The sequence below is a fragment of the Heterodontus francisci genome, chromosome 18, assembly GCF_036365525.1.
Source record: "Heterodontus francisci isolate sHetFra1 chromosome 18, sHetFra1.hap1, whole genome shotgun sequence".
NCBI classification, from domain to species: Eukaryota; Metazoa; Chordata; class Chondrichthyes; order Heterodontiformes; family Heterodontidae; genus Heterodontus; species Heterodontus francisci.
In genome coordinates, this window is record NC_090388.1 from 6,736,928 (window position 1) to 6,759,141 (window position 22,214).

At 43.8% G+C, this 22,214-nt stretch overlaps 2 protein-coding genes across 5 annotated transcripts in view; one reads left to right on the top strand and one right to left on the bottom strand.

The window, feature by feature from the left end:
- LOC137379412 (EF-hand calcium-binding domain-containing protein 6-like) overlaps nucleotides 1-10,789 on the bottom strand; it is a 120,074-nt gene extending 109,285 nt beyond the window's left edge. The window contains exon 1 of the mRNA XM_068050188.1: nucleotides 10,662-10,789. The gene's annotated coding sequence lies outside the window, so the exon portion shown is untranslated. The remainder of the gene's footprint in view (nucleotides 1-10,661) is intronic.
- LOC137379411 (anoctamin-4-like) overlaps nucleotides 10,551-22,214 on the top strand; it is a 238,897-nt gene continuing 227,233 nt past the window's right edge. For all 4 annotated transcript variants that reach the window (XM_068050181.1, XM_068050182.1, XM_068050184.1 and 1 more), the window contains exon 1: nucleotides 10,551-10,881. In XM_068050181.1, coding sequence (XP_067906282.1) covers nucleotides 10,647-10,881 — 235 coding nt within the window. In that variant the 5' untranslated portion in view covers nucleotides 10,551-10,646. The remainder of the gene's footprint in view (nucleotides 10,882-22,214) is intronic.

The following is a 22,214-nucleotide window of genomic DNA, read 5'->3' on the forward strand; positions in this document are numbered from 1 at the left end:
TCTCCAACTCCATGTTAGGCTGGAGAGAACAGCAGAGAGAAAGAAAACTGCAGACGCTGAAAATCTGAAACCCTGTCGAACACCCCATGTACATGTCAGATTACACAATCTGATAATTTCACTATAGAAAGTCTGACTTAAATCTGTGTTCCCTATAATTTAACAGTGTTAGGTTCAAATCTTTCAATGTTTATTAATTATCACTTCAGATTTCATTAGGAATACATTAATTAGTAGGCTTGTTGAAACTTGCCTCTCTTTTTAAAAGTTTAATGCTGGATAAAGTGATTTCAAATGGTTAATTCCTTTGTCAGCACCACTGAGCTGTGCAGGAGTGTATATTTTCAGGTACGAACAGTGTTGCTAAGCAGAATACTGCAGGTGTGTGCAAAACTGAATAGTTATAGAAGAACAGGACACCTGATCACTTTCAATCAGCAAAAATCCAATGGCCGGATGGTGAGATTGCAGGTGGCTGCTGTATATGTCCCATTGCTGGCTTTACATTTACACTGTGAGCAAAGATGAGTAAAAGCCACACTGCTAAATAATGATCATTCAGCGCGTCATCTCTTGGGAGCCTCAGCCGCTGAGAAAGCCTGTCGGAACCTCAAGCGCAGACGATTTTATAATCAGAGAAGTTGGAGAATTACACTTCACACAACATCAAAATGTCCCAAAGTGCTTTACAATGAAGTACTTGCATTTCAAGTGTAGTCACTGTTGTAAAGTAGGAAACACAGCAGCTAATTTAGAAACAGAAGCTTCTGCAAACAGCAATGGGATAATAACCAAACAATCTTTTTTTGTGTGTTGGTTGAGGGATAAATATTGTCCAGGACAGCAGGGAGAACTGCGCTACTCTTCTGAGAAATAGTGGCCATTGGATCTTTTGCATGCACCTGAGAGGGCAGACGGAGTCTCGGTTTAATGTCTCACTCGAAAGACAGCACATCAAAGAGTGTAGTATTCCCTCAGCATTGCACCTAATGCATAGCATTCCTTAAGGGAAAATGTCATCATGAAAGAAGTATTTGCAAAAACCTCTTTTACTTGTTTGGAGTGTATGAATTGAGCAAGAAATTTGATCATATTTGAAGGGATTTGATGATTTACTTCAATGCAATTTTTATTATTGATTCATTCTAAGGATGTGCACACTGCTGGAAAGGCCCATATTAATTGTCTACCCCTAATTGCCCTGCAAACATGGTGGTGGCCCAACCTCTTAAACTACTGGGGGGAGTTTGATACAACTGAATGGTTCACTAGGCTCCTTCAAAGGGCAGTTAAGAGTTTTTCATATTTCTGTAGAACTGCAGTCACTTACAGGCACAGACCAGGTAAAGGCAGCAGGCTTCCTTTCCTCAATGACCACTAGTGAATGAGTTGGGTTTTTAACAACAATCTGACAGCTTCACAGTCACTTTTACTGATACTAGCTTTTTCCTTACCAGATTGTTTAATTCTCATCATAGGCCTTAAATGCACAATCTCTGGTTTATTAATCTAGTAACATAACCACTACACTACAAAGCATACAACCCTGGAAAATGTCTTCAAAAGAAAGGTTTGCCAAGCACTTTAAATAAAGACAACACCCCTTTAAAACTAAAAGCAAAATACTGCAGATGCTGGAAATCTGAGATGACAACAAGAAATGCTAGAAATACTCAGCAGGTCTGGCAGCATCTGTGGAGAGAGAAGCAGAGTTAACGTTTCAGGTCAGTGGCCCTTCTCTCTCCACAGATGCTGTCAGACCTGTTGAGTATTTCTTGTTTTTATTCACCCTTTAAAACTAATCTTTTGATTCCTAATGTTCTCTTTTATTAACTTGACTTTCTTTGATACTTGGCTGAGGAGCATGTAACATATTATTCAATAGATTCCACTTTGTGAATCTGAAGATTAGTTAGCAAGCAGACAATTTTTCCAGAAATTTTACAATCTGAATCAATGCAAACAAACAGTCCATCCAAAGTATACTACAGCATGTACAATCTGAGTGAAGTGTTTGTCATTGCAGGTTTTCAAAAATTCATTCATGGGATGTGGGCATTGCTGGCAAGACCAGCATTTGTTGTCCATCCCTAATTGACCTTCACAACTGAGTGACTTGCTAGGCTATTTCAGAGGGCAGTTAAGAGTCAACCACATTGCTGTGGATCTGGAGTCACATGTAGGCCAGACCAGGTAAAGGTGGCAGATTTCCTTCCCTAAAGGACGTTAGTAACCCAATGAGTTTTTGCAACAATCAATGATAGTTTCATGGCACCATGACTAAGACTAGCTTTTAATCCCAGAATTTTATTAATTCTTTGAATTTAAATTCCACCAGCTGCTGTGGTGGGATTGAACTCATGTCCCTAGGGCATTAGCCTGGGCCTGTAGATTACTAACTCAGTGTTATTACCATTACACCACCACCTTCACCTTGAGAGAACTGAATGATGCCACAGTTAAGTTTAGACTCCAATTTTATTAATTCCACAAGGCAATTAATCATGACTGAAGTCAGCATTTCAGTGGAAGTTTGGTAGTCAGCACTGGGATGAGGAATTTGTGAAATGTTTATATAATTTCAACTTTTTGTCCATCCAGATAGACATTGAGGGGCTGTCCTTGTCTATGACCCTGCTAATTCTTGAGATTGAAATAAAGATTTGCAACTCTATAGTGCTTTTCGCAACTTCAGGACATCCCAAAGCACTTTATAGCTAAAGGGGTACGTTTTGAAGTTGTAATGTATGGAAACGCAGAAGCCAATGTGTGCACAACAAGCTCCAACAAACATCAATGTGATAAATGACCAGATAGCCTGTTTTTAGGTGTTGGTTGAGTCATAAATATTTGCCAGGACACCAGATAGGACTCCTTGCCATGAGTTCCCTCCTCTCAATCCCAATCTTTCTCGTCCATCTCCCAATCTCTCCCCTTCTTCTCCCAGTCTCTTCCTCCACCCCTTCCTAATCTCCCTCCCCCCTTTCCCAATCTCCCCACTTCCCTCCCCCGATCACTTCTAACCCTCCTAGTCACTCCCGCCCTCGTTGATTGCCCCCATTCCTTACGCTGTCCTACCCTGTCCCCGGAATATTTCACCACCCCACCTCCTGACTGCCCCCCTATCTCACTGCCCGCGCCTATCTAAGGATCATTGCCAGCAATATAGGGGTCCAAAATCCAATGCCAGTTTGCTGCTGGTCTAATTTAAATGATGCCCGAAGCCAATGTTGGGTAGGACATGGGGTGACACATTCCAGAGCAGGGTTTGATCCCTCTGCCCAGTTTCTAAACCACTGTCTGTAGCAACCAATAAATGGGTGCCAATTTTGAGGGTACAGTCAGTTCAACATGAATTTTTGGTGTGCATTTTCCCTCATTCAACACTCTGATATATTACATCAAATTACAGATTTTTCCAGCACAGAAACAGCCCAACTGGTCTAAGCCAGTATTTATGCTCCACACGAGCCTCCTCCCATCCCTCTTCATCTCACCCTATCAGCACATCCTTCTATTTCTTTCTCCCTCAAGTGTTTATCCAGCTTCCCCTTAAATTGCATCTGTACTATTTACCTCAAATACTCCTTATGATAGTCACTTCCACATTCTCACCACTCTCTGGGTAAAGAAGTTTCTCCCCAATTCCCTATTGGATTTATTAGTGACTATCTTATATTTCTAACCCCTAGAATTATTTTTGCAATATCCTCAACTTTCAAGTTGAATACCTTACTTTCATCACAACAATCACGCGGTCTCTCATTACAGAAACTCGGAGTGGCAAAGGATTTATGAGTATGAGGGTAACCTTGAGAGGGAGTGCACAGAGATGTGGTATTCCCATTTACTTATACATTCTGCAATTTGGAGGCCAGTATACCCTCCCTGCAATTAGGAGTGGCCCCTGAATGATTGGCTTATTGCCCTTTGAGTGTTAGAGACAGACAACTGACAAAAAGACATCCTTGGAAATGCAGAATGCATTCTGTCCACTCTGGCTCCATCCGCTCCCTCTCTTGTGAAACATTGCCATATCCTTACCTGGTGACCACGATGCTCGGGTGATGAGGTTGGGGCATGCCGTGACGGCTCTCGCTTGGTCGGAGTGGACCGATCCCAATCCTGATCCTGATCCAGAACCAGCACCCTCCACCCGCAGGTTCAGAAAATCAGCTGTACCCCTAATACCCTGGCGGCTGATGTTGGGAAGCCTCCAGAAAGTAACAGACATCCTGCACACAGTTGGAGTGAGGGACTGGTAGGTAAAGCAGACGGGTAGGAACTAAGCCAGGCTGTGCATTAGTGTCAACAGCCTGTATATTTTATGTTGCTATAGTAACCTCCTTTACTATAGACAGACATAGAGGCTGAAATTGCTCGAAATACAATAGGTATCAGATTGTCTGGGATATTATTCAGTCTCTCCTATTTTTTTGGTGTTCATTTCACACACCACCCCCCCCCCCCCACCCCCATTTACCAGATTGATATGTTAAATAGTGTCACAAAGAATTTACAGCACAGAAACAGGCCATTCAGCCCAACTGATCTGTGCCAGTGTTTATGCTCCACATGAGCCTCCTCCCACCCCTTTACATCTCACTCTATCAACATATCATCCTATTGCTTTCTCTCTCATGTGTTTATCTGGCTTCTCCTTAAATCTCCTTGTTATTTGCCTCAACTATTCCCTATGGTAGCAAGCTCCACATTCTCAACACTCTCTGGGTAGATAAATTTCTCCTGAATTCCTTATTGGATTTATTAGTGACTCTCTTCTATTGATGACTCCCAGTTTTGGTCTCTACAAGTGGAAACATCTCCTCTATCATTTTGGACCCCTTCATAATTTTAAAGACTTCCTTCAGGTCCTCCTTCAGCCTTGCCAGTTCCAGAGAGTTAAAAGAACATTGCAAAGGCTGGAAATCTGAAATATAACTAAGAACTGCTGGAAATATGTCTCAGAGTGGGTAAATCGTGGGCATACCTCATAGGACTGTTAGAACAGGAGGAGCCCATACAGATCCTTGAGCACATTTCACTATTCAATTAAAAACAAAATACTGCAGATGCTGGAAATCTGAAATAAAAACAAGAAATGCTGGAACCACTCAGCAGGTCTGGCAGCATTTGTGGAAAGAGAAGCAGAGTTAGCGTTTCGGGTCAGTGACCCTTCTTCGGAACAGACAAATATTAGAAAAGTCACAGGTTAGAAGCAAGTGAGGTGGGGGTGGGGCAAGAGATGACAAAGGAGGTCTAGATTGGACCAGGCCACATAGCTGACCAAAAGGTCACGGAGCAAAGGCAAACGTTAATGGTGTGTTGAAAGACAAAGCATCAGAACAGATTAGGTGTTAATACACCTGAAAAAAAACAGTGGCTAAGCAAACTGAACAAACTAAGATGAAATGAAATAAATGCAAAAAAAAAATTGTAAAAAATGTAAAAAAAGAATGTAAAAAAAAGGGAGAAAAAATAGCTAAAAATGAAAGTAAAATGGGGGGCTGTCATGCTCTGAAATTATTGAACTCAATGTTCAGTCCGGCAGGCTGTAGTGTGCCTAATCGGTAGATGAGATGCTGTTCCTCGAGCTTACGTTGATGTTCACTGGAACACTGCAGCAATCCCAGGACAGAGATGTGAGCATGAGAGCAGGGGGGAGTGTTGAAATGGCAAGCAACCGGAAGCTCAGGGTCCTGCTTGCGGACTGAGCGGAGATGTTCCGCAAAGCGGTCACCCAGTCTGCGCTTGGTCTCCCCAATGTAAAGGAGACCACACTGTGAGCAGCGAATACAGTATACTACATTGAAAGAAGTACAAGTAAATCGCTGCTTCACCTGAAAGGAGTGTTTGGGGTCTGGGATAGTGAGGAGAGAGGAGGTAAATGGGCAGGTATTACACCTCCTGCGATTGCAGGGGAAGGTGCCATGGGACGGGGACGAGGTGGTGGGGGTAATGGAGGAGTGGACCAGGGTGTCGCGGAGGGAACGATCCCTTCGGAATGCTGACAGGGGAAGGGAGGGGAAGATGCGACTAGTAGTGGCATCACGCTGGAGGTGGTGGAAATGGCGGAGGATGATCCTTTGGATATATAGGCTGATGGGGTGAAAAGTGAGGACAAGGGGGAACCCTGTCACGGTTCTGGGAGGGAGGGGAAGGGGTGAGGGTAGAGGTGCGGGGAATGGGCCAGACACGGTTGAGGGCCCCGTCAACCACAGTGGGGGGAAATCCTCGGTTGAGGGAAAAGGAGGTCATATCAGAAGCACCGTCATGGAAGGTAGCATCATCAGAGCAGATGCGTCGGAGACGGAGAAACTGGGAGAATGGAATGGAGTCCTTACAGGGGGTAGGGTGTGAAGAAGTGTAGTCAAGGTAGCTGTGGGAGTCAGTGGGCTTATAATGGATATTAGTAGACAACCTATCCCCAGAGATGGAGACAGAGAAGTCGAGGAAGGGAAGGGAAGTGTCAGAGATGGACCATGTAAAGGTGAGAGAAGGGTGGAAATTGGAAGCAAAGTTGATAAAGTTTTCCAGTTCGGGGCGGGAGCAGGAAACGGCAGTCGCATCTTCCCCTCCCTGTCAGCATTCCGAAGGGATCATTCGCTCCGCGACACCCTGGTCCACTCCTCCATTAACCCCACCACCTCGTCCCCGTCCCATGGCACCTTCCCCTGCAATCACAGGAGGTGTAATACCTGCCCATTTACCTCCTCTCTCCTCACTATCCCAGACCCCAAACACTCCTTTCAGGTGAAGCAGCGATTTACTTGTACTTCTTTCAATGTAGTATATTGTATTCGCTGCTCACAGTGTGGTCTCCTCTACATTGGGGAGACCAAGCGCAGACTGGGTGACCGCTTTGCGGAACATCTCCGCTCAGTCCGCAAGCAGGACCCTGAGCTTCCGGTTGCTTGCCATTTCAACACTCCACCCTGCTCTCATGCTCACAACTCTGTCCTGGGATTGCTGCAGTGTTCCAGTGAACATCAACGCAAACTCAAGGAACAGCATTTCATTTACCGATTAGGCACACTACAGCCTGCCGGACTGAACATTGAGTTCAATAATTTCAGAGCATGACAGCCCCCCATTTTACTTTCATTTTTAGTTATTTTTTTCTTCCTTTTGTTTACATTCTTTTTTACATTTTTTACAATCTTTTTTTTTGCATTTATTTCATTTCATCTTAGTTTGTTCAGTTTGCTTAGCCACTGTTTTTTTTCAGGTTTGCACTTGCTGCTGTTCAATATTCAGTGTATTAACACCTAATCTGTACTAATGCTTTGTTTTTCAACACACCATTAACATATTGTTTGCCTTTGCTCCGTGACCTTTTGGTCAGCTATGTGGCCTGGTCCAATCTGCACCTTCTCCTTTGTTATCTCCTGCCCCACCCCCACCTCACTTGCTTATAACCTGTGACATTTCTAATATTTGTCAGTTCAGATGAAGGGTCACTGACCCGAAATGTTAACTCTGCTTCTCTTTCCACAGATGCTGCCAGACCTGCTGAGTGATTCCAGCATTTCTTATTTTTATTTCACAATTCAATTAGTTCAGGGCTGATCAGCACCTCAACTCCATTTACCCCATTTAACTCCATATCGCTGGGTGCCCTTACCCTACAAAAACCTATCCATCTCAGTCTTGATTTTTTCAGATGACTCCTAGGATCCACAGCTCTTTTGGGGAGAACGTTCCAGACTTGCACCACCCTTTGTGTGAAGAAGAACCACCATCATCTCCAGACTCCCTTCCAACTCATAACCATTGTCACTTGGGATATTGCTTGTTCCCTCATTGGAGATTGGTCAATATTGTGTGATAGCTAACCCAACACCACCACCTTCAGCACAGGGTCTGCAGGGCTTCAAGGTGAAGGCACACCACCACCTTCTCAGGGCATCTAGGATTGGTTAGTGAATACTGGCCTTGCCAGCAATACCAGCTTCCCAAGAATGAATTTGAAAAATGCCAGTTAACATCTAAAAGGATAAAGGTTGAGATTCTGACATCAGTCCTGCACTCCGAAATAATAACCTGTCTTTCCAATTGACATATGCTGACTAGTCTTTCATGATCGTTTGAAGAGCCTTGGTGTCATATTTAAAGCCAAGCAGAGCCTCCGACCCCATATCCACTTCATCACATGGACTGCCTACTTCCACCTCCATAACATCACTGACTCAACTATTCCAATCCTATTCTGGCTGCTCTCCAACCTTACACCCTCCATAAACTTCAGCTCATCAAAAACTCAGCTGCCCATATCCTAACCCACACCAAGTCACCCCTCACCTCTTGTAATTGCTGACTCATACTGGCTCCTGGTCCATCAAAGCCACAGTTTGAAAATTCTCATCCTTGTTTTTAAATCCCTTCATGGCCTCACCTCTCCCTATCTCTGTATCCTTCTCCAGCCCTACAACCCTCTGAGATCTCTGCATTCCTCCAACTCGGGCCTCTTGTGCATTCCTAATTTTAATTGCTTCACCATTGGTGGCCGTGCTTTCAGCTGCCCAGGCCCTAAGCTCAGGAATTCCCTCCCTAAACCTCTCTACTTCTGTCCTCATTGAAAGCTACCTTTTTGAGCAAGTTTTTTTGTTACCTGTCGTAATATCTCCTTATGTGGCTCGGTACCATATCTGTCTGGTTACACTCCTGTGAAGCATCTTGGGATATTTTACTACTTTAAAGGCACTATATAAATACATATTGCTGTTGTCATATCCGACCAATGACTTTGTGTATTTCAATGAGGTCCACAACTGCCTGGGGCAAGGATCTGAGATGCTACCCAGCAAGAATTGGTACGTGACATGAATTCTAACCCCAATGCATGCTCCATTCTCATTGGATACCTGGGGGAGAGGGTGGGGAAGTGTTAAAATCAGGGGGTGGTATTCTGAGATAACTCAGGAAACTGAGCCAATATTTAGATGGCCCTCAGCATTTGAAAGAAGAAATTGACCTTTTGTTAAGGGTCAACCCAGGCACTAAGCTCTCTCAGGGGTTGTCAGGCCTGCTATTTCCATCATTTTCTGTTATTTCTGTCTTTATTGTTTATACGCTTTCAACTCCTGCAACACACTTGTCAGAGGTTATTATTGAAAACATTTTCTCCATCTTAAATTAATTATTCGCTTTAATTATGATTGATTTCAGACTCAAGTTGAAAGGCAGGGAAGTGACAAGTTCAAAGTGTAATCACAAAATTAATTAAAGTTTCTCTCTTGGCATAAATAAACACATTGAAATTGAAAAGGTGACATGCAGATTGCTTTAAAAAAGTACTCTTGCCTGAATATTTTTTATGGTTCTGTCATAAATGATTCGATTATCTTTGGAAATTACTGATGTAATGAGGGATGACTTTTATAGGACTGACTTTCCTTGGAGCATGCTGCACCTCCTTGTTGTAATTTCAGTGGAATTTCAGCACATATCTCATTTACACACGCAAAGGCACTGCACCCCACCCCCACCACCCCACCCCCCCCCCCCCCCCCCGCCCCACATTAGAAATTGCCAGCATAAAGTTCAGTTAATGAACTGTGGCTGGACCCACATGTGCATGAATTGGAGGCAGCTGAGTTTTAGAAACAGAGGATACCACAGAAAAGCAAATCTTCTATAGAGAAGATATCAATCCAGGAGTTCATATACTTAGCAGGGGAACATATATACCTGTGGTTCAGGCCACACTACAGGACTTTGAGCACAAAATCTATGCCAATGCTCCCAGGGCAGTATTGAGGGAGTACTGCATTGTCAGAGAGACCGTATTTCATTAGACGTTAAAACCGAGGCCCCATCTGCACTCTCAGGTGGGCGTAAAAAAAAAATCCCAATACACTATGTTGAAGAAGAGCAGGAGAGTTCTCCCTTGTGGCCTGGCCAATATTTACCCCTCAAACAATATCACTAAAAAAAAAAATTACCCAGTCATTTATCTAATGGTTGTTTGTGGGATCTTGCTGTGCACACATTGACTCCCACGTTCCCCAACACCGACTAAATTTCAGAAAGCACTTCATTGGCTGCAATGTGCTTCAGGGCACCTGAGGTTGTGAAAGGCGCTATAAAAATGCAAGTACTTCACTCTCTTTAGAGCCTCTTCTGAATATAAACTCATTTCACAAATTGTACTTTAAAACCTCCTGTTAAACCAGAGAATTGATGTTTGGAGGGGAAAAGCCTACATTTTGCAATCTGTCTTTTCATAAATAGCTGTTTCAAAGAGCCAGCACAGACGCGATGGGCCAAATGTCTGTACAATTCTGTGATATTTGCAGGCAATTATATAAAATTTCTGTGTAACCCAGTCAGGTACAAATTCAGCTCTGTGACTTACACCTGCAGAAAATAATGTTGCATCCTTTATGATTGACAAGTGATGCCCAGACCGAATTCAAAACACAAAGCCCCAATAGTAGGCAAAGGATAGTCCAATTCCCCAGGGCAGGAGATATACCAATCTGCTCCACCACGTGTACAGACACCGCCTGAATGCAGCTGGGCTGAAATATTACACAAGTTTCAGGGACATTCTCGGCAATCAGATCTCCCTGCGGGGCTGCGGGACAGCGATGGGACTCGGGTCGGTTCAGTAACTCCGAGTCCATGGTTTGCATTGCTGCAGGATGTGGAACTCTTACCATCCCAGGACTGGGGGTCACCGGAGTCCCAATCGCAGCCCGGCTGTCAGGATCGACCCGCTGTTCCCGACCGGCTCGCTGGATCTAAAAGGTTACAAGGCTGCAGATCCACAACTGCAAGAGCGGAATGTTGGGCAGCTCCAGTCAGTGGGAGAATCTGTGGCATTGACAGAGAGTCCACCTGAAGTTAGATCCCGAGGGTCGTCTGTAACTGGACATGGTAAGGAATTTGACAGCGAGAGGGATAAACACGCAGAGACAGAAACAGAGACATAAAAGGATGAAAAGACATACTGAACACAAAGAGAGACACAGAGACAGAAGAACAAAGGGGGAGAGTGACAGATACAGCAACACTGAGGAGAGGGTGGAGGAGAGAAGCAGAACAGAGGCAAAGAGATGTAAAGAAAAACAGAGAGATAGCAAGACATGGAGAGACAGCAGAATAAAGGGGAGACAGACAGGTTGAGAGATATGAAGGACAGAGAAATAGGGAGAGAACAAAATAGATGGAGATGTCAAAAGAGAAAATGCAGAAAGAGAATGAGAGAGAAGAATGACAGAGTGAGAGGGACAGAGATATAGAAATGAATTGGACTACAGATATTCTAGAACATACAAGCACCTGGTCAGTTAGAGATGATAGCTGGAGAGTAATCTTGATCTGTATGTTAAAGGTTAATTCTGTACAGTAACTAAATAAATGCAATCATGTTATATTTGCAAAGGTTGAATAATGCAGGATTTGAGAGCTCCACCTGAAATCTATCCATATAGTGTCTACATGGAGGTACACTGGGTATAGATTAACTGTCTCAGTTCCACCTATTATTATAACAAAGACTTTTACTTTCAGATCCTAAATCAGTAACTCCTGGATAATGTTTAGATATGTTACATGCTACAAATGATGCCCGACATTTATTTTTAACGTTTACACTATTCCAAGTAGAAAACTTTGTATAAATGCTTGGTCAAAGTATATTAGTAACTGACAGTAACAATTGCATTGTTGATCTGATCGGAGGGAGCATCAACAAGCCTGAGTGGACATTAGTGTGGCTTTTAAGAGTTGCTGTTATCTGCACTCTGAATTTAATGGACGTTCAACGTGTGGCTGTGTTGCTAATTGGTTCAGTAATTAACACTAGACACTGTTGAAATAAATGTTGCTTGTTTCATTTTCCCTGATTGCCATTTAAAAAGGACTAGTTCAGGCAGAGCCACCTTCCAATAACTGGACTCGCAAGCCTAGAATTAATGAGCTCAATCCACCATGGCAAATTGTGAATTCAATAATTTGACAATTTTTGGATTTGGAAGCAGCAGAGCTGATCCAAGTGATACACTAATGTCCTTCAGGATAGGCATCCTGCTACCCCTACCCTGGTCTGGCATGCATGAGACTCCAATCCCATGTCAGCTGTGGCTCAGTAGGTAGCATTTTCTCACCTTTGTGTCAGAAGGTTGTGAGTTCAAATATCACTGCAGAGTAAAACAAAGAAATCTAGGCTGATTCTCCCAGTGCAGTACTGAGGGAGTGCTGCATTGTCAGACTTTTAGATGAGATATTAAACCCAGGCCCCCTGCCTGCCCCCTCAAGTGGACGTAAAAGATGGCACTGTTTCGATATGCTGGGGAGATCACCCTGGTGTCCTGGCCAATATTTGTCCCTTAACCAAAAATCAGATTGTCTGATTTTTAAAAATTTGTTTGAGGATGTGAGTGTCATTGGCTAGGCCAGCATTTATTGCCCATCGCTGATTGCCCTTGAGGACATGCTGGGGAGCTGCCTTCTTGAAGTGCCGCAGTCCAGTGCTGTTTGTGGGAGCCTCCTGAGTGCAAATTGGTTGCCTTGTTTCCTAACCTGCTGTCTGTCTCCAATATTGCCTCCTCTCAAGGTTGTTCATCAGGGTACTAAAGTTTGTCGTTCCAGCACTGCCCATAATCCTGAGAACCAATGAAAAACAAAAGCATTGAAAGGAACAAGCAGGTGTGAAAAGATTGCCTTTGTGTCCTTATGAGAAATTAGGCCGGTAATACTGGTACATATACATTGTTCACACAAAACCAGGCAGATAGTGTTACACAAGCTTTTAGAAACAGATAGGTTTCTGGTTTCACTCTTTCAAGGTCAGTTGGCTGGTCAGTTAGTCAGTCTGTCATCAGTCCTGTGAAAGGCCCAACACTGAATATTGTGTTTTGGAATGGAGTCATTGTCTAGCTTAGAGAACCAAGTATATGGGGAATAAAACATTGCAACGCACAATGATTTTTATTAAAACAAGCATTACACTTTAATGCAACCTTGCTGAGTTAGTATCACACTTTCCTCTGAATTAGAAGGTTAGAATCATAAAAATTTACAGTACGGAAGGAGGCCATTCGGCCCATTGTATCCATGCTGACTGGCAAGTAGCAATCCAGCCAATTCCCATTTTCCGGCTCTTGGTCCATAGCCTTGTAGGTTACGGCACTTCAAGTGCATATCCCAGTACTTATTGAATGTTATGAGGGTTTCTGCCTCTACCACCCTTTCAGGAAGCGAGTTCCAGACCCGCACCACCCTCTGGGTGAAAAACATTCCCCGCAAGTCCCCTCTAAACCTCCTATCTCTTACCCTAAATCTATGCCCCCGGTTATGGACCTCTCAACCAAGGGGAATTGGGCCGTCCGATCCACTCTATCTAGACGCCTCATAATTTTATACATTTCAAGTTAGATCTCCCCTCAGCTTCCATTTTTACAAAGAAAAAACCCGAGCATATCCAATCTTTCCTCATAACTAAAGTTCTTCAGTCCAGGCAACAACCTTGTGAATATCCTCTGTTCCCTCTCTAGTGCAATCACCTCTTTCCTAATAGCATGGCGGCTAGAACTGCACACAGTACTCCAGCAGTGGCCTAACTAGTGTTTTATACAGTTCCAGCATAACCTCCCAACTCTTATTTTCTATGTCTCAGCTAATAAAGGCAAGTCATAGAATCTATACAGCACAGAAGGAGGCCGTTCGACCTGTTGTGTGTGTGTCAGCTGTCTCTGCAAGAGCAACTCATCTAGTCCCATTCCCCCGCCTTTTCCCCGTAGCCTTGCAAAGTGTTCCTTATACCTTCCTGACTGCTTTATTTGCTTGTCTAGCCACCTTCATGGCTCTCTGGCCAGTAGGGATGATGGTGGTGTGGTGGTAATGTCACTGGAGTATTAATCTAGGCCCCAGCCTAATGCTCTAGGGGCACAGGTTCAAATCCCACCATGGCTGTGGGTGGAATTTAAGTTCAATTAATTAATAAAAATCTGGCGTTGAAAGCTGGTCTTAGAAATGACATCATGAAGCTATTATTGATTGTTGTAAAAACACACCTGGTTCTCTAATGTCCTTTAGGGAAGGAAATCTGCTGTCCTTACCTGGGTCTGGCCTACATGTGACTCCAGACCCACAACAATGTGGATGACTCTTAACTGCCCTCTGAAATGGCCTAGCAAGACACTCAGTTGTCAAGGGCAATTAGGGATGGGCAACAAATATCTTACCACATCCCATGAACAGATAAAAAATGTACTCCAAGGTCCCTCTGTTCCTCTACACTTCCCAGTATCTTACCATTTGTTGTGTATGCCTTCCTCAAATCATTGCCTCACACTTCCCTGGATTGAACTCCACTGCTATTCTGCCCACCTGACCAGTCATAGAATAGAATCATAGAAAGTTTAAGGCACAGAAAGAGGCCACTTGGCCCATTGTATCTGAGCCGGCCGAGAAATAATCCATCCATTCTAATCCCACCTTCCAGCATTTGGTCCGTAGCCCTGCAGATTACAGCACTTGAGGTACATATCCTGCCTCAACTACCCTTTCAGGCAGTGAGTTCCAGACCCTCACCACCCTCTGGATGAAAAGGTGTTTCCTCATCTCCCCTCTAATTTTTCTACCAATTACTTTAAATCTATGCACCCTAGTCACTGACCTCTCTGCTAAGGTGAATAGACCCTTCACCTCCACTCTATCCAGGTCCCTCAAAATTTTGTACATTTCAATCAAATCTCCCCTCAGCCTTCTCTTTTCCAAGGAGAACAACCCCAGCCTATCCAATCTTTCCTCATAGCTACATTTTTCCATTCCTGGAAACATCCTCGTAAATCTCCTCTGTACCCTCTCTAGTGCAATTACATCCTTTCTGTAATGAGGTGACCAGAACTACACACAGTACTCAAGTTGTGGCCTAACCAATGAGTTCTACAGTTCCAGAGTAACTTCCCTGCTCTTATATTCTATACCTCGTCTAATAAAGGAAAGGATTCCATATGCCTTCTTAACCACCTTATCGACCTGTCCTGCTACCTTCAGGGTATTCACTCCAAGGTCCCTCACTTCCTCTACACTTCTCAGTATTTTCCCATTAATCATGTATTCCTTTGCCTTGTTTGACCTCCCCAAATGCATCACCTCACACTTCTCCAAGTTGAATTCCATTTGCCACTTTTCTGCCCATCTGACCAGACCATCGATATCTTCCTGCAGCCTACAGCTATCCTCCTCGTTATCTACCACACGGCCAATCTTTGTGTCATCTGCAAACTTCTTGATCATGCCCCCTACATTTACATCCAAATCGTTAATATATACTACAAAAATCGGGGAACCCAGTACTAAGCCCTGCGAAACGCCACTGGAAACAGCCCTCCCTCCAGTCGCTAAAACAGTCGTCAATAAATACCCTTTGTTTCCTGCCACTGAGCCAATTTTGTATCCACCTTGCTGCATTTCCCTGGATCCTATGATACCAGTTCATTGATATCCTCCTGCAGTCTGTAGCATTTTCTTCATTATCAACCACACGGACAATTTTTATGTCATCTGAAAACTTCTTAATCATGCCCCTACAATCAAGTCCAAATCATTGAGATATATCACAAAAAACAAGGGACCTAGTGTTGAGACCTGTGGAACTCCACTGGAAACAGCCTTCCATTAATAAAAACTCCCATCGACCATCACCCTTTGCTTTCTGCCTCTGAGCCAATTTTGGATCCAACTTGCCACTTTGCCTTGGATGCCAAAGACTTTTATTTTCGTGACCAATCTGCCATGTAGGACCTTATCAAAAGCCTTGCTAAAGTCCATATAGACAACATCAAATGCATTACCCTCATCAACCCTCCTTGTTACCTCCTCAAAAACATAAAAGGGCACCCAAAGAGCTTCTACCGGCATGTAAATAGTAAGCGGGTAGTTAGAGGTGGAGTGGGACCTATTAGGGACAAAGAGGGTGATATATGCTTAAGAGGCATAGGGCAAGGCTAGTATACTTAATGAGTACATGGTATCAGTGTTCACTAATGATGTGGAACCTGACAAAATATTGGTAGAAGAGAAGAGGGTAGAGGCAATGGATAGGATAAAAATTGAGAGAGGGGAGGTACTAAAAAGGCTGGCTGTGCTTTGGGTAGATAAGTCAAATGGTCCAGATGGCTTGCAACCCATGTTGCAAAAGGAAGTGAGGGTGGAGATAGTGGAAAGGTTTGCCATAATCTTCCAACCTTCCCTGGATATGGGGGAGGTGCCAGAGGATTGGAGAGTGGCAAATGTGACACCCTTATTTAAGAAAGGTTGTAAGGACAGTCCTAGCAACTACAGGCCAGTTAGTTTAACAGCAGTGGTGGGTAAGGTTTTAGAAACAATAATCAGGGAAAATATCAATGGACACTCAGAGAGGTTTGAGTTAATTAAGGATAGCCAGCACGGATTTGTAAAAGGCAGATCGTGCTTGATTAATCTAATTGAATTTTTTGATGAAGTAACAGAGAAGGTTGATGAAGGGAATGCAGTGGATGCTGTTTGAATGGATTTTAAGAAAAAATTTGATAAGGTGCCACATAAAAGGCTGTTTAACAAAACTGAGGCTCATGGAATAGGAGGGTCAGTGTCCAATTGGATAAAAAGTTGGCTTAAAGACAGAAAACAGCGAGTTGTAGTAAATGGTTGTTTTTCAGACTGGAAGATGGTAGACAGTGGTGTTCCCCAAGGGTCAGTGCTGGGACCACTGCTTTCTTTACTATATATAAATGACTTGGATCTTGAAATACAGAGTAGAATTTCAAAATTTGCCGATGACACCAAACTTGGAGGTGTGGCAAACAGTGAGGATGATATGAACTGCCTGCAACAGGACATAGATAGGCTAGCAGAATGGGCAGACAGGTGGCAGATGGAATTTAATACTGACAAGTGTGAGGTAATGCATTTTGACAGAAGGAATAGCGAGAGGCAATATAGACCTAATGGCACAGTTTTAAAGAGTGTGCAGGAACAAAGGGACCTGGGAGTGCATGTGCATCGATCTTTGGCAGGACATATTGACATATAAAGCATATGGGATCTTGGGCTTCATAAATAGAGGCATTGAGTACACAAACAGGGAAGTTATGCTGAACCTTTATAAAGCTCTAGCTAGGTCCCAACTGGAGTATTGCGTCCAGTTCTGGTCACCACACTTGAGGAAGGATGTGAGGATCCTTGAGAGGGTGCAGAGGAGATTTACCAGAATGGTTCCAGGGATGGAGGATGTTAGTTACAAGGTTAGTTTGGAAAAGCTGGGGTTGTTCTCCTCAGAACAAAGGAGATTGAGGGGAGATTTAATAGAAGTGTACGAGATTCTGACAGGCTTAGATAAGTTAGACAAGGAAAAACAGTTCCCATTAACAAATGGTACAAGGACCAGGGGACACAGATTGAAAGTTTTGGGCAAAAGATGGGGGAATGTGAGGAAGCACTTTTTTACACAGCTGGCACTAATGACCTGGAACTTGCTACCCACAAGGGTGGTGGAAACAAAGACAATCACGGACATCAAGAGGAAGCTGGATGACCACCTGAGAGAAATAGGCTTGCAGGTCTACGCAGATCGAGCTGCGGAGTGGGACTGATTGATCCGTGGAGAGCCGGCATGAACTCAATGAGTCGAATGGCCTCCTTCTGTGCTGTAATTGACTCTATGTCTATGACTCTACCACTCGATGACTCTAAAAAGTTCAATCATTTTAGTCAGACATGGCGTTCCCTTAACAAATCTGTGCTGTCTTTGATTAATCCCTGATTAATCCAATAATTTTCTCACCACTGAGATTAGGTTGACTGGCCTGTAATTACTTGGTCTGTTCCTTTCTCCCTGTTTAAACGATGGTATAACATCATCTGTCCTCCAGTCCTCTGACACCACACCTGTAGCCAGAGAGGATTGGAAAATGATGGTCAGAGCCTCTGCTATTTCTTCTCTTCTTTCCCTTAGTATACATTTCGTCTAGCTCTGGGGATTTTTCCACTTTCAAATAAGTTAAACCCCTTAATACTTCCTCCCTCACTATGTTAATTTCATTTAATATTTCACACTCCTCCTGCTCCTCCTCGTCCCTCTCTATTCTGCAAACAGACGCAAAGTATTCATTAAAAAGCATATTGGCATCCTCCACCCCACACACAGGTTACCCTTATAGTCCCCAACAGGCCCTACTCTTTCTTTAGTTATCCTCTTGCTCTTTATGTATTTATAAAACATCTTTGGGTTTTCCTTGATTTTGCTTGCCAATATTTTTTCATGTCCTCTCTTTACTTTCCTAATTTCCTTTTTAATTTTGCCCCTACACTTTTTATATTGCTCTAAGTTTTCTGTTGTATTGAGCTCTCGGTATCTGTCATCAGCTTCCCTTTTTTTCTTTATCCTCTCCTTTAAGCCTCTCTGGGCTCTGGATTTGTTAGTCCCACCCTTTTTCTTTAAGGGAACATACTTGCTGCGAACCCTCACAATCTCTTCCTTGAATGTCTCCCACTGATCTGGCACTGATTTACCCTCAAGTAGCTGTTTCCAGTCCACTTTACCTAAGTCACTTCATAGCTTAGTAAAATTAGCTTTTCCTCTATTGAGATCTTGTATTTCTGGTCTATCTTTTCCTTTTCTATCACTACCCTAAATCTAACTGAATTATGATCACTTGCACCAAAGTGCTTCCCAACTGATACCTCTTCCCAGCTTCATTCCCTAAAACTAGATCCAGAATTGCCCCCTGTCTTGTTGGGCCTGCTACGTACTGGCTAAAAAAGTTTTCCTGAGTGCATTTTTAAAATTCTGCTCCCTCTCTGCCTTTCACATTCATTCTATCTCAGTTAATATTTAGAGTGGCGCAGTGGTTAGCACTGCAGCCTCACAGCTCCAGCAACCCAGGTTTGGTTCTGGGTACTGCCTGTGTGGAGTTTGCAAGTTCTCCCTGTGACTGCGTGGGTTTCTGCCGGGTGCTCCGGTTTCCTCCCACAGCCAAAGACTTGCAGGTTGATAGGTAAATTGGCCATTGTAAATTGCCCCTAGTGTAGGTAGGTGGTAGGGAATATGGGATTAATGTAGGATTAGTATAAATGGGTGGTTGTTGGTTGACACAGTGGGCCAAAGGGCCTGTTTCAGTGCTGTATCTCTCTAATATTAGGGTAGTTGAAATTGTCCACTATTACTGCCCTATTGTTTTTGCACATCTCAGAGATTTGCCTACATATTTGCTCTTCTGTCTCTCTCTGACTGTTTGGGGTCTATAGTACACTCCCAGTAATGCCTCTTCAGTTCAACACATGTGGCCTCATTTGATGATCCTTCTCCCATATCCTCCCTCCTCACAGCTATAATTGTTTCTTTAAATACTGTGACCCCCCACCTCCCTTTTTATCCTTTTCTCTATCTTATCTGAAAACCCTGTAACCAGGAACGTTTGAGCTGCCATTCCTGCCCTTTCAGCCATGTCTCTGTATAGCTCTGGGGATAAAAACAAGAAATGCTGGAACCACTCAGCAGGTCTGGCAGCATCTGTGAAAAGAGAAGCAGAGTTAACGTTTCGGGTCAGTGACCCTTCTTCGGATCTGGGGATATGGGTTTGAATCCCACCATGACAGATAGTGAAATTTGAATTCAATTAATCTGGGAATTTAAAAAAAGCTAGTCTAATGGTAACCATGAAACCATTATTGATTGTTGTAAAATCCCATCTGATTCAGTAGTGCCCTTTAGGGAAGGAAATCTGCCATCCTTACCTGGTCTGGCCTACATGTAACTCCAGACCCACGGCAATGTGGTTGACTCTTAACATGCCCTCTGAAATGGCCTAGCAAGCCACTCAGTTCAAGGGCAATTAGGGATGGACAATAAATGCTGGGCTAGCCAGCGACACCCACATCCCACAAATGAATAAAAAAAATCATTATCCCACATGTCAATCTGTGCTCCCAGCTCATCTGCTTTATTTCCTAGACCTCTTGCATTGAAGTATATACCAATTCGCACTACCAAACTTGCTTGTTGTCTATTTTGTAGCCTTTGTTATCTTTGCCTTCCAAACATGCTTACTAATTTTCTGCCTTCCACTTTCAGCTTTGCTTCTCTCCCTCCTGAAGCTACTCTCAGGTTCCTAGCCCCCTGCCAAGCTAGTTTAAACCCTTCCCAACAGCACTTGCTAAACCTCCTGTGCGGATATCAGTCTCGGCCCTGTTGAGGTGCAGCCTGTCCGGCTTGCACAGATCCCACCTTGCCCAGAAGCAGTAGAAGAGGTTGGGGGTATAAGTCCCACTAGAATCTTAGCATAGAAAGCGCTAGAATTACACAGCAGGTCAGTCAGCATCTGCAAGGTGGTCAGATTGGTGATGACATTTTAGCTGTGATGCACTGTTGGGGGGTTTGTCTTTGATACGACTTAAACTGTAGTCCCATTTAGTTTGAATGTGAAAGATCCCACAGCGCTATTCAAAGGTTTCCTGCTATCTGTCAACCAGTTCCTCACCCAGACAAACAGACTGGCCTGCAATTTCCAGCTTCTTATGCTCAGAGACATGCACAATCTGGGTGCAAATTGAACACACGGCCTAAAAGATTGTGGAAATTTGGTAGTTAGTGGGGTCAAGGTGCCGCACTTTAAACACTTCACAGTAACACATGCAGCAAAGTGCACGTGTTGGAAAAAGACAGAATTAAGTTCAGTTATAGTATCTCCTAATTCCCTCCAGGGCCTCTCCCCCTCCCTATCTCTGTATCCTTTTCCAGTCCTATAACCCTCTGAAATCTCTGCGCTCCTCCAATTCTGGTCTCTTGCGCAGCCCCAATTTCCTTCACTCCATCATTGGCAGCCGAGCCTTCAGCCTCCTGGGCCCTAGACTCTGAAATTCCCTTCCTAAACCACTCCAATTCCCTCTCCTCCATTTAAGGTGCTCCTTAAAACCTACCAAGCTCTTGTTCACCTGCCGTAATATCTCATGTGACTCGGTGTCAAAACTTTCAAATGTGGGTGTACCTCCACCACCTTCTCAAGGGCAATTAGGGATGGACAATTAATGCTGGCTTTACCAGTGACGCTTACCTCCCATGAACAAATACAAAAAAAGGCTGTTTAACATTCTATGCTTGAGGCATGGGCGATGGCTTAGAGGGCGGAAACGTTGATATTTATACAAAGAAGAAATAGATATGGCGTGGGTTTGGTGCTTTGATAGGCAAGGGTTGTTTTCCTTCGAACAGAGGAGGCTGAGGGGTGACTTAATTGAGGTGTACAAAATTATGAGGGCCCTAGATAGAGTAGACAGGAAGAACCTGTTTCCCCTAGCAGAGATAAAAACAAAATATTGCAGATGCTGGAAATCTGAAATAAAAATATAAAGTGCTGGAAATGCTCAGCAGGTCAGGCAGCATCTGTGGAGAGAGAAGCAAAGTTAACGTTTCAGGTTAGTGACCTTTCACCAGAACTGGCAAAGGTTATAAATGTAATAGGTTTTAAGCAAATAAAGCAGGGGTGGGGATAAAGAGAACAAAATGGAAGGTGTTGATAGGACAGAGGGTCGGAGAGATTAACTGACAAGGAGGTCATGGGCAAAGGCAAAGAGAATGTGCTAATGGTGTGATGGAAGGCAAAACATTAGTGCAGAGGGAGTGTTAATGACAGAATAATGAGCAGCCCTAGCCAAAAACACAAACATGAAAAAACCAGTAGGCAGGCACTGGTCCGAAAATGATGAAACAAAGTAAAATAAAATTAAAATAACACAAGGCCAGTCATGCTCTGAAATTATTGAACTCACTGTTCAGTCCGGCAGGCTGTAGTGTGCCTAATCAGTAAATGAGATGCTGTTCCTCGAGCTTGCGTTGATGTTCACTGGAACACTGCAGCAATCCCAGGACAGAGATGTGAGCACGAGAGCAGGGGAGGGTGTTGAAATGGCCAACCGGAAGCTTGGGGTCATGTTTTCGGACTGACCAGAGGTGTTCCGCAAAGCGGTCACCCAGTCTGCGCTTGGTCTCCCCAATGTGAACAGCGGATACAGTATACTAAATTGAAAGAAGTATAAGTAAATCACTGCTTCACCTGGAAGGAGTGTTTGGGGCCTGGGATAGTGAGGAGAGAGGAGGTAAAAGGGCAGGTATTACACCTCCTGCAATTGCAGGGGAAGGTGGTATGGGAAGGGGACGAGATGTTGGGGGTGATGGAGGAGTGGACCAGGGTGTCGCGGAGGGAATGGTCCTTTTGGAATGCTGA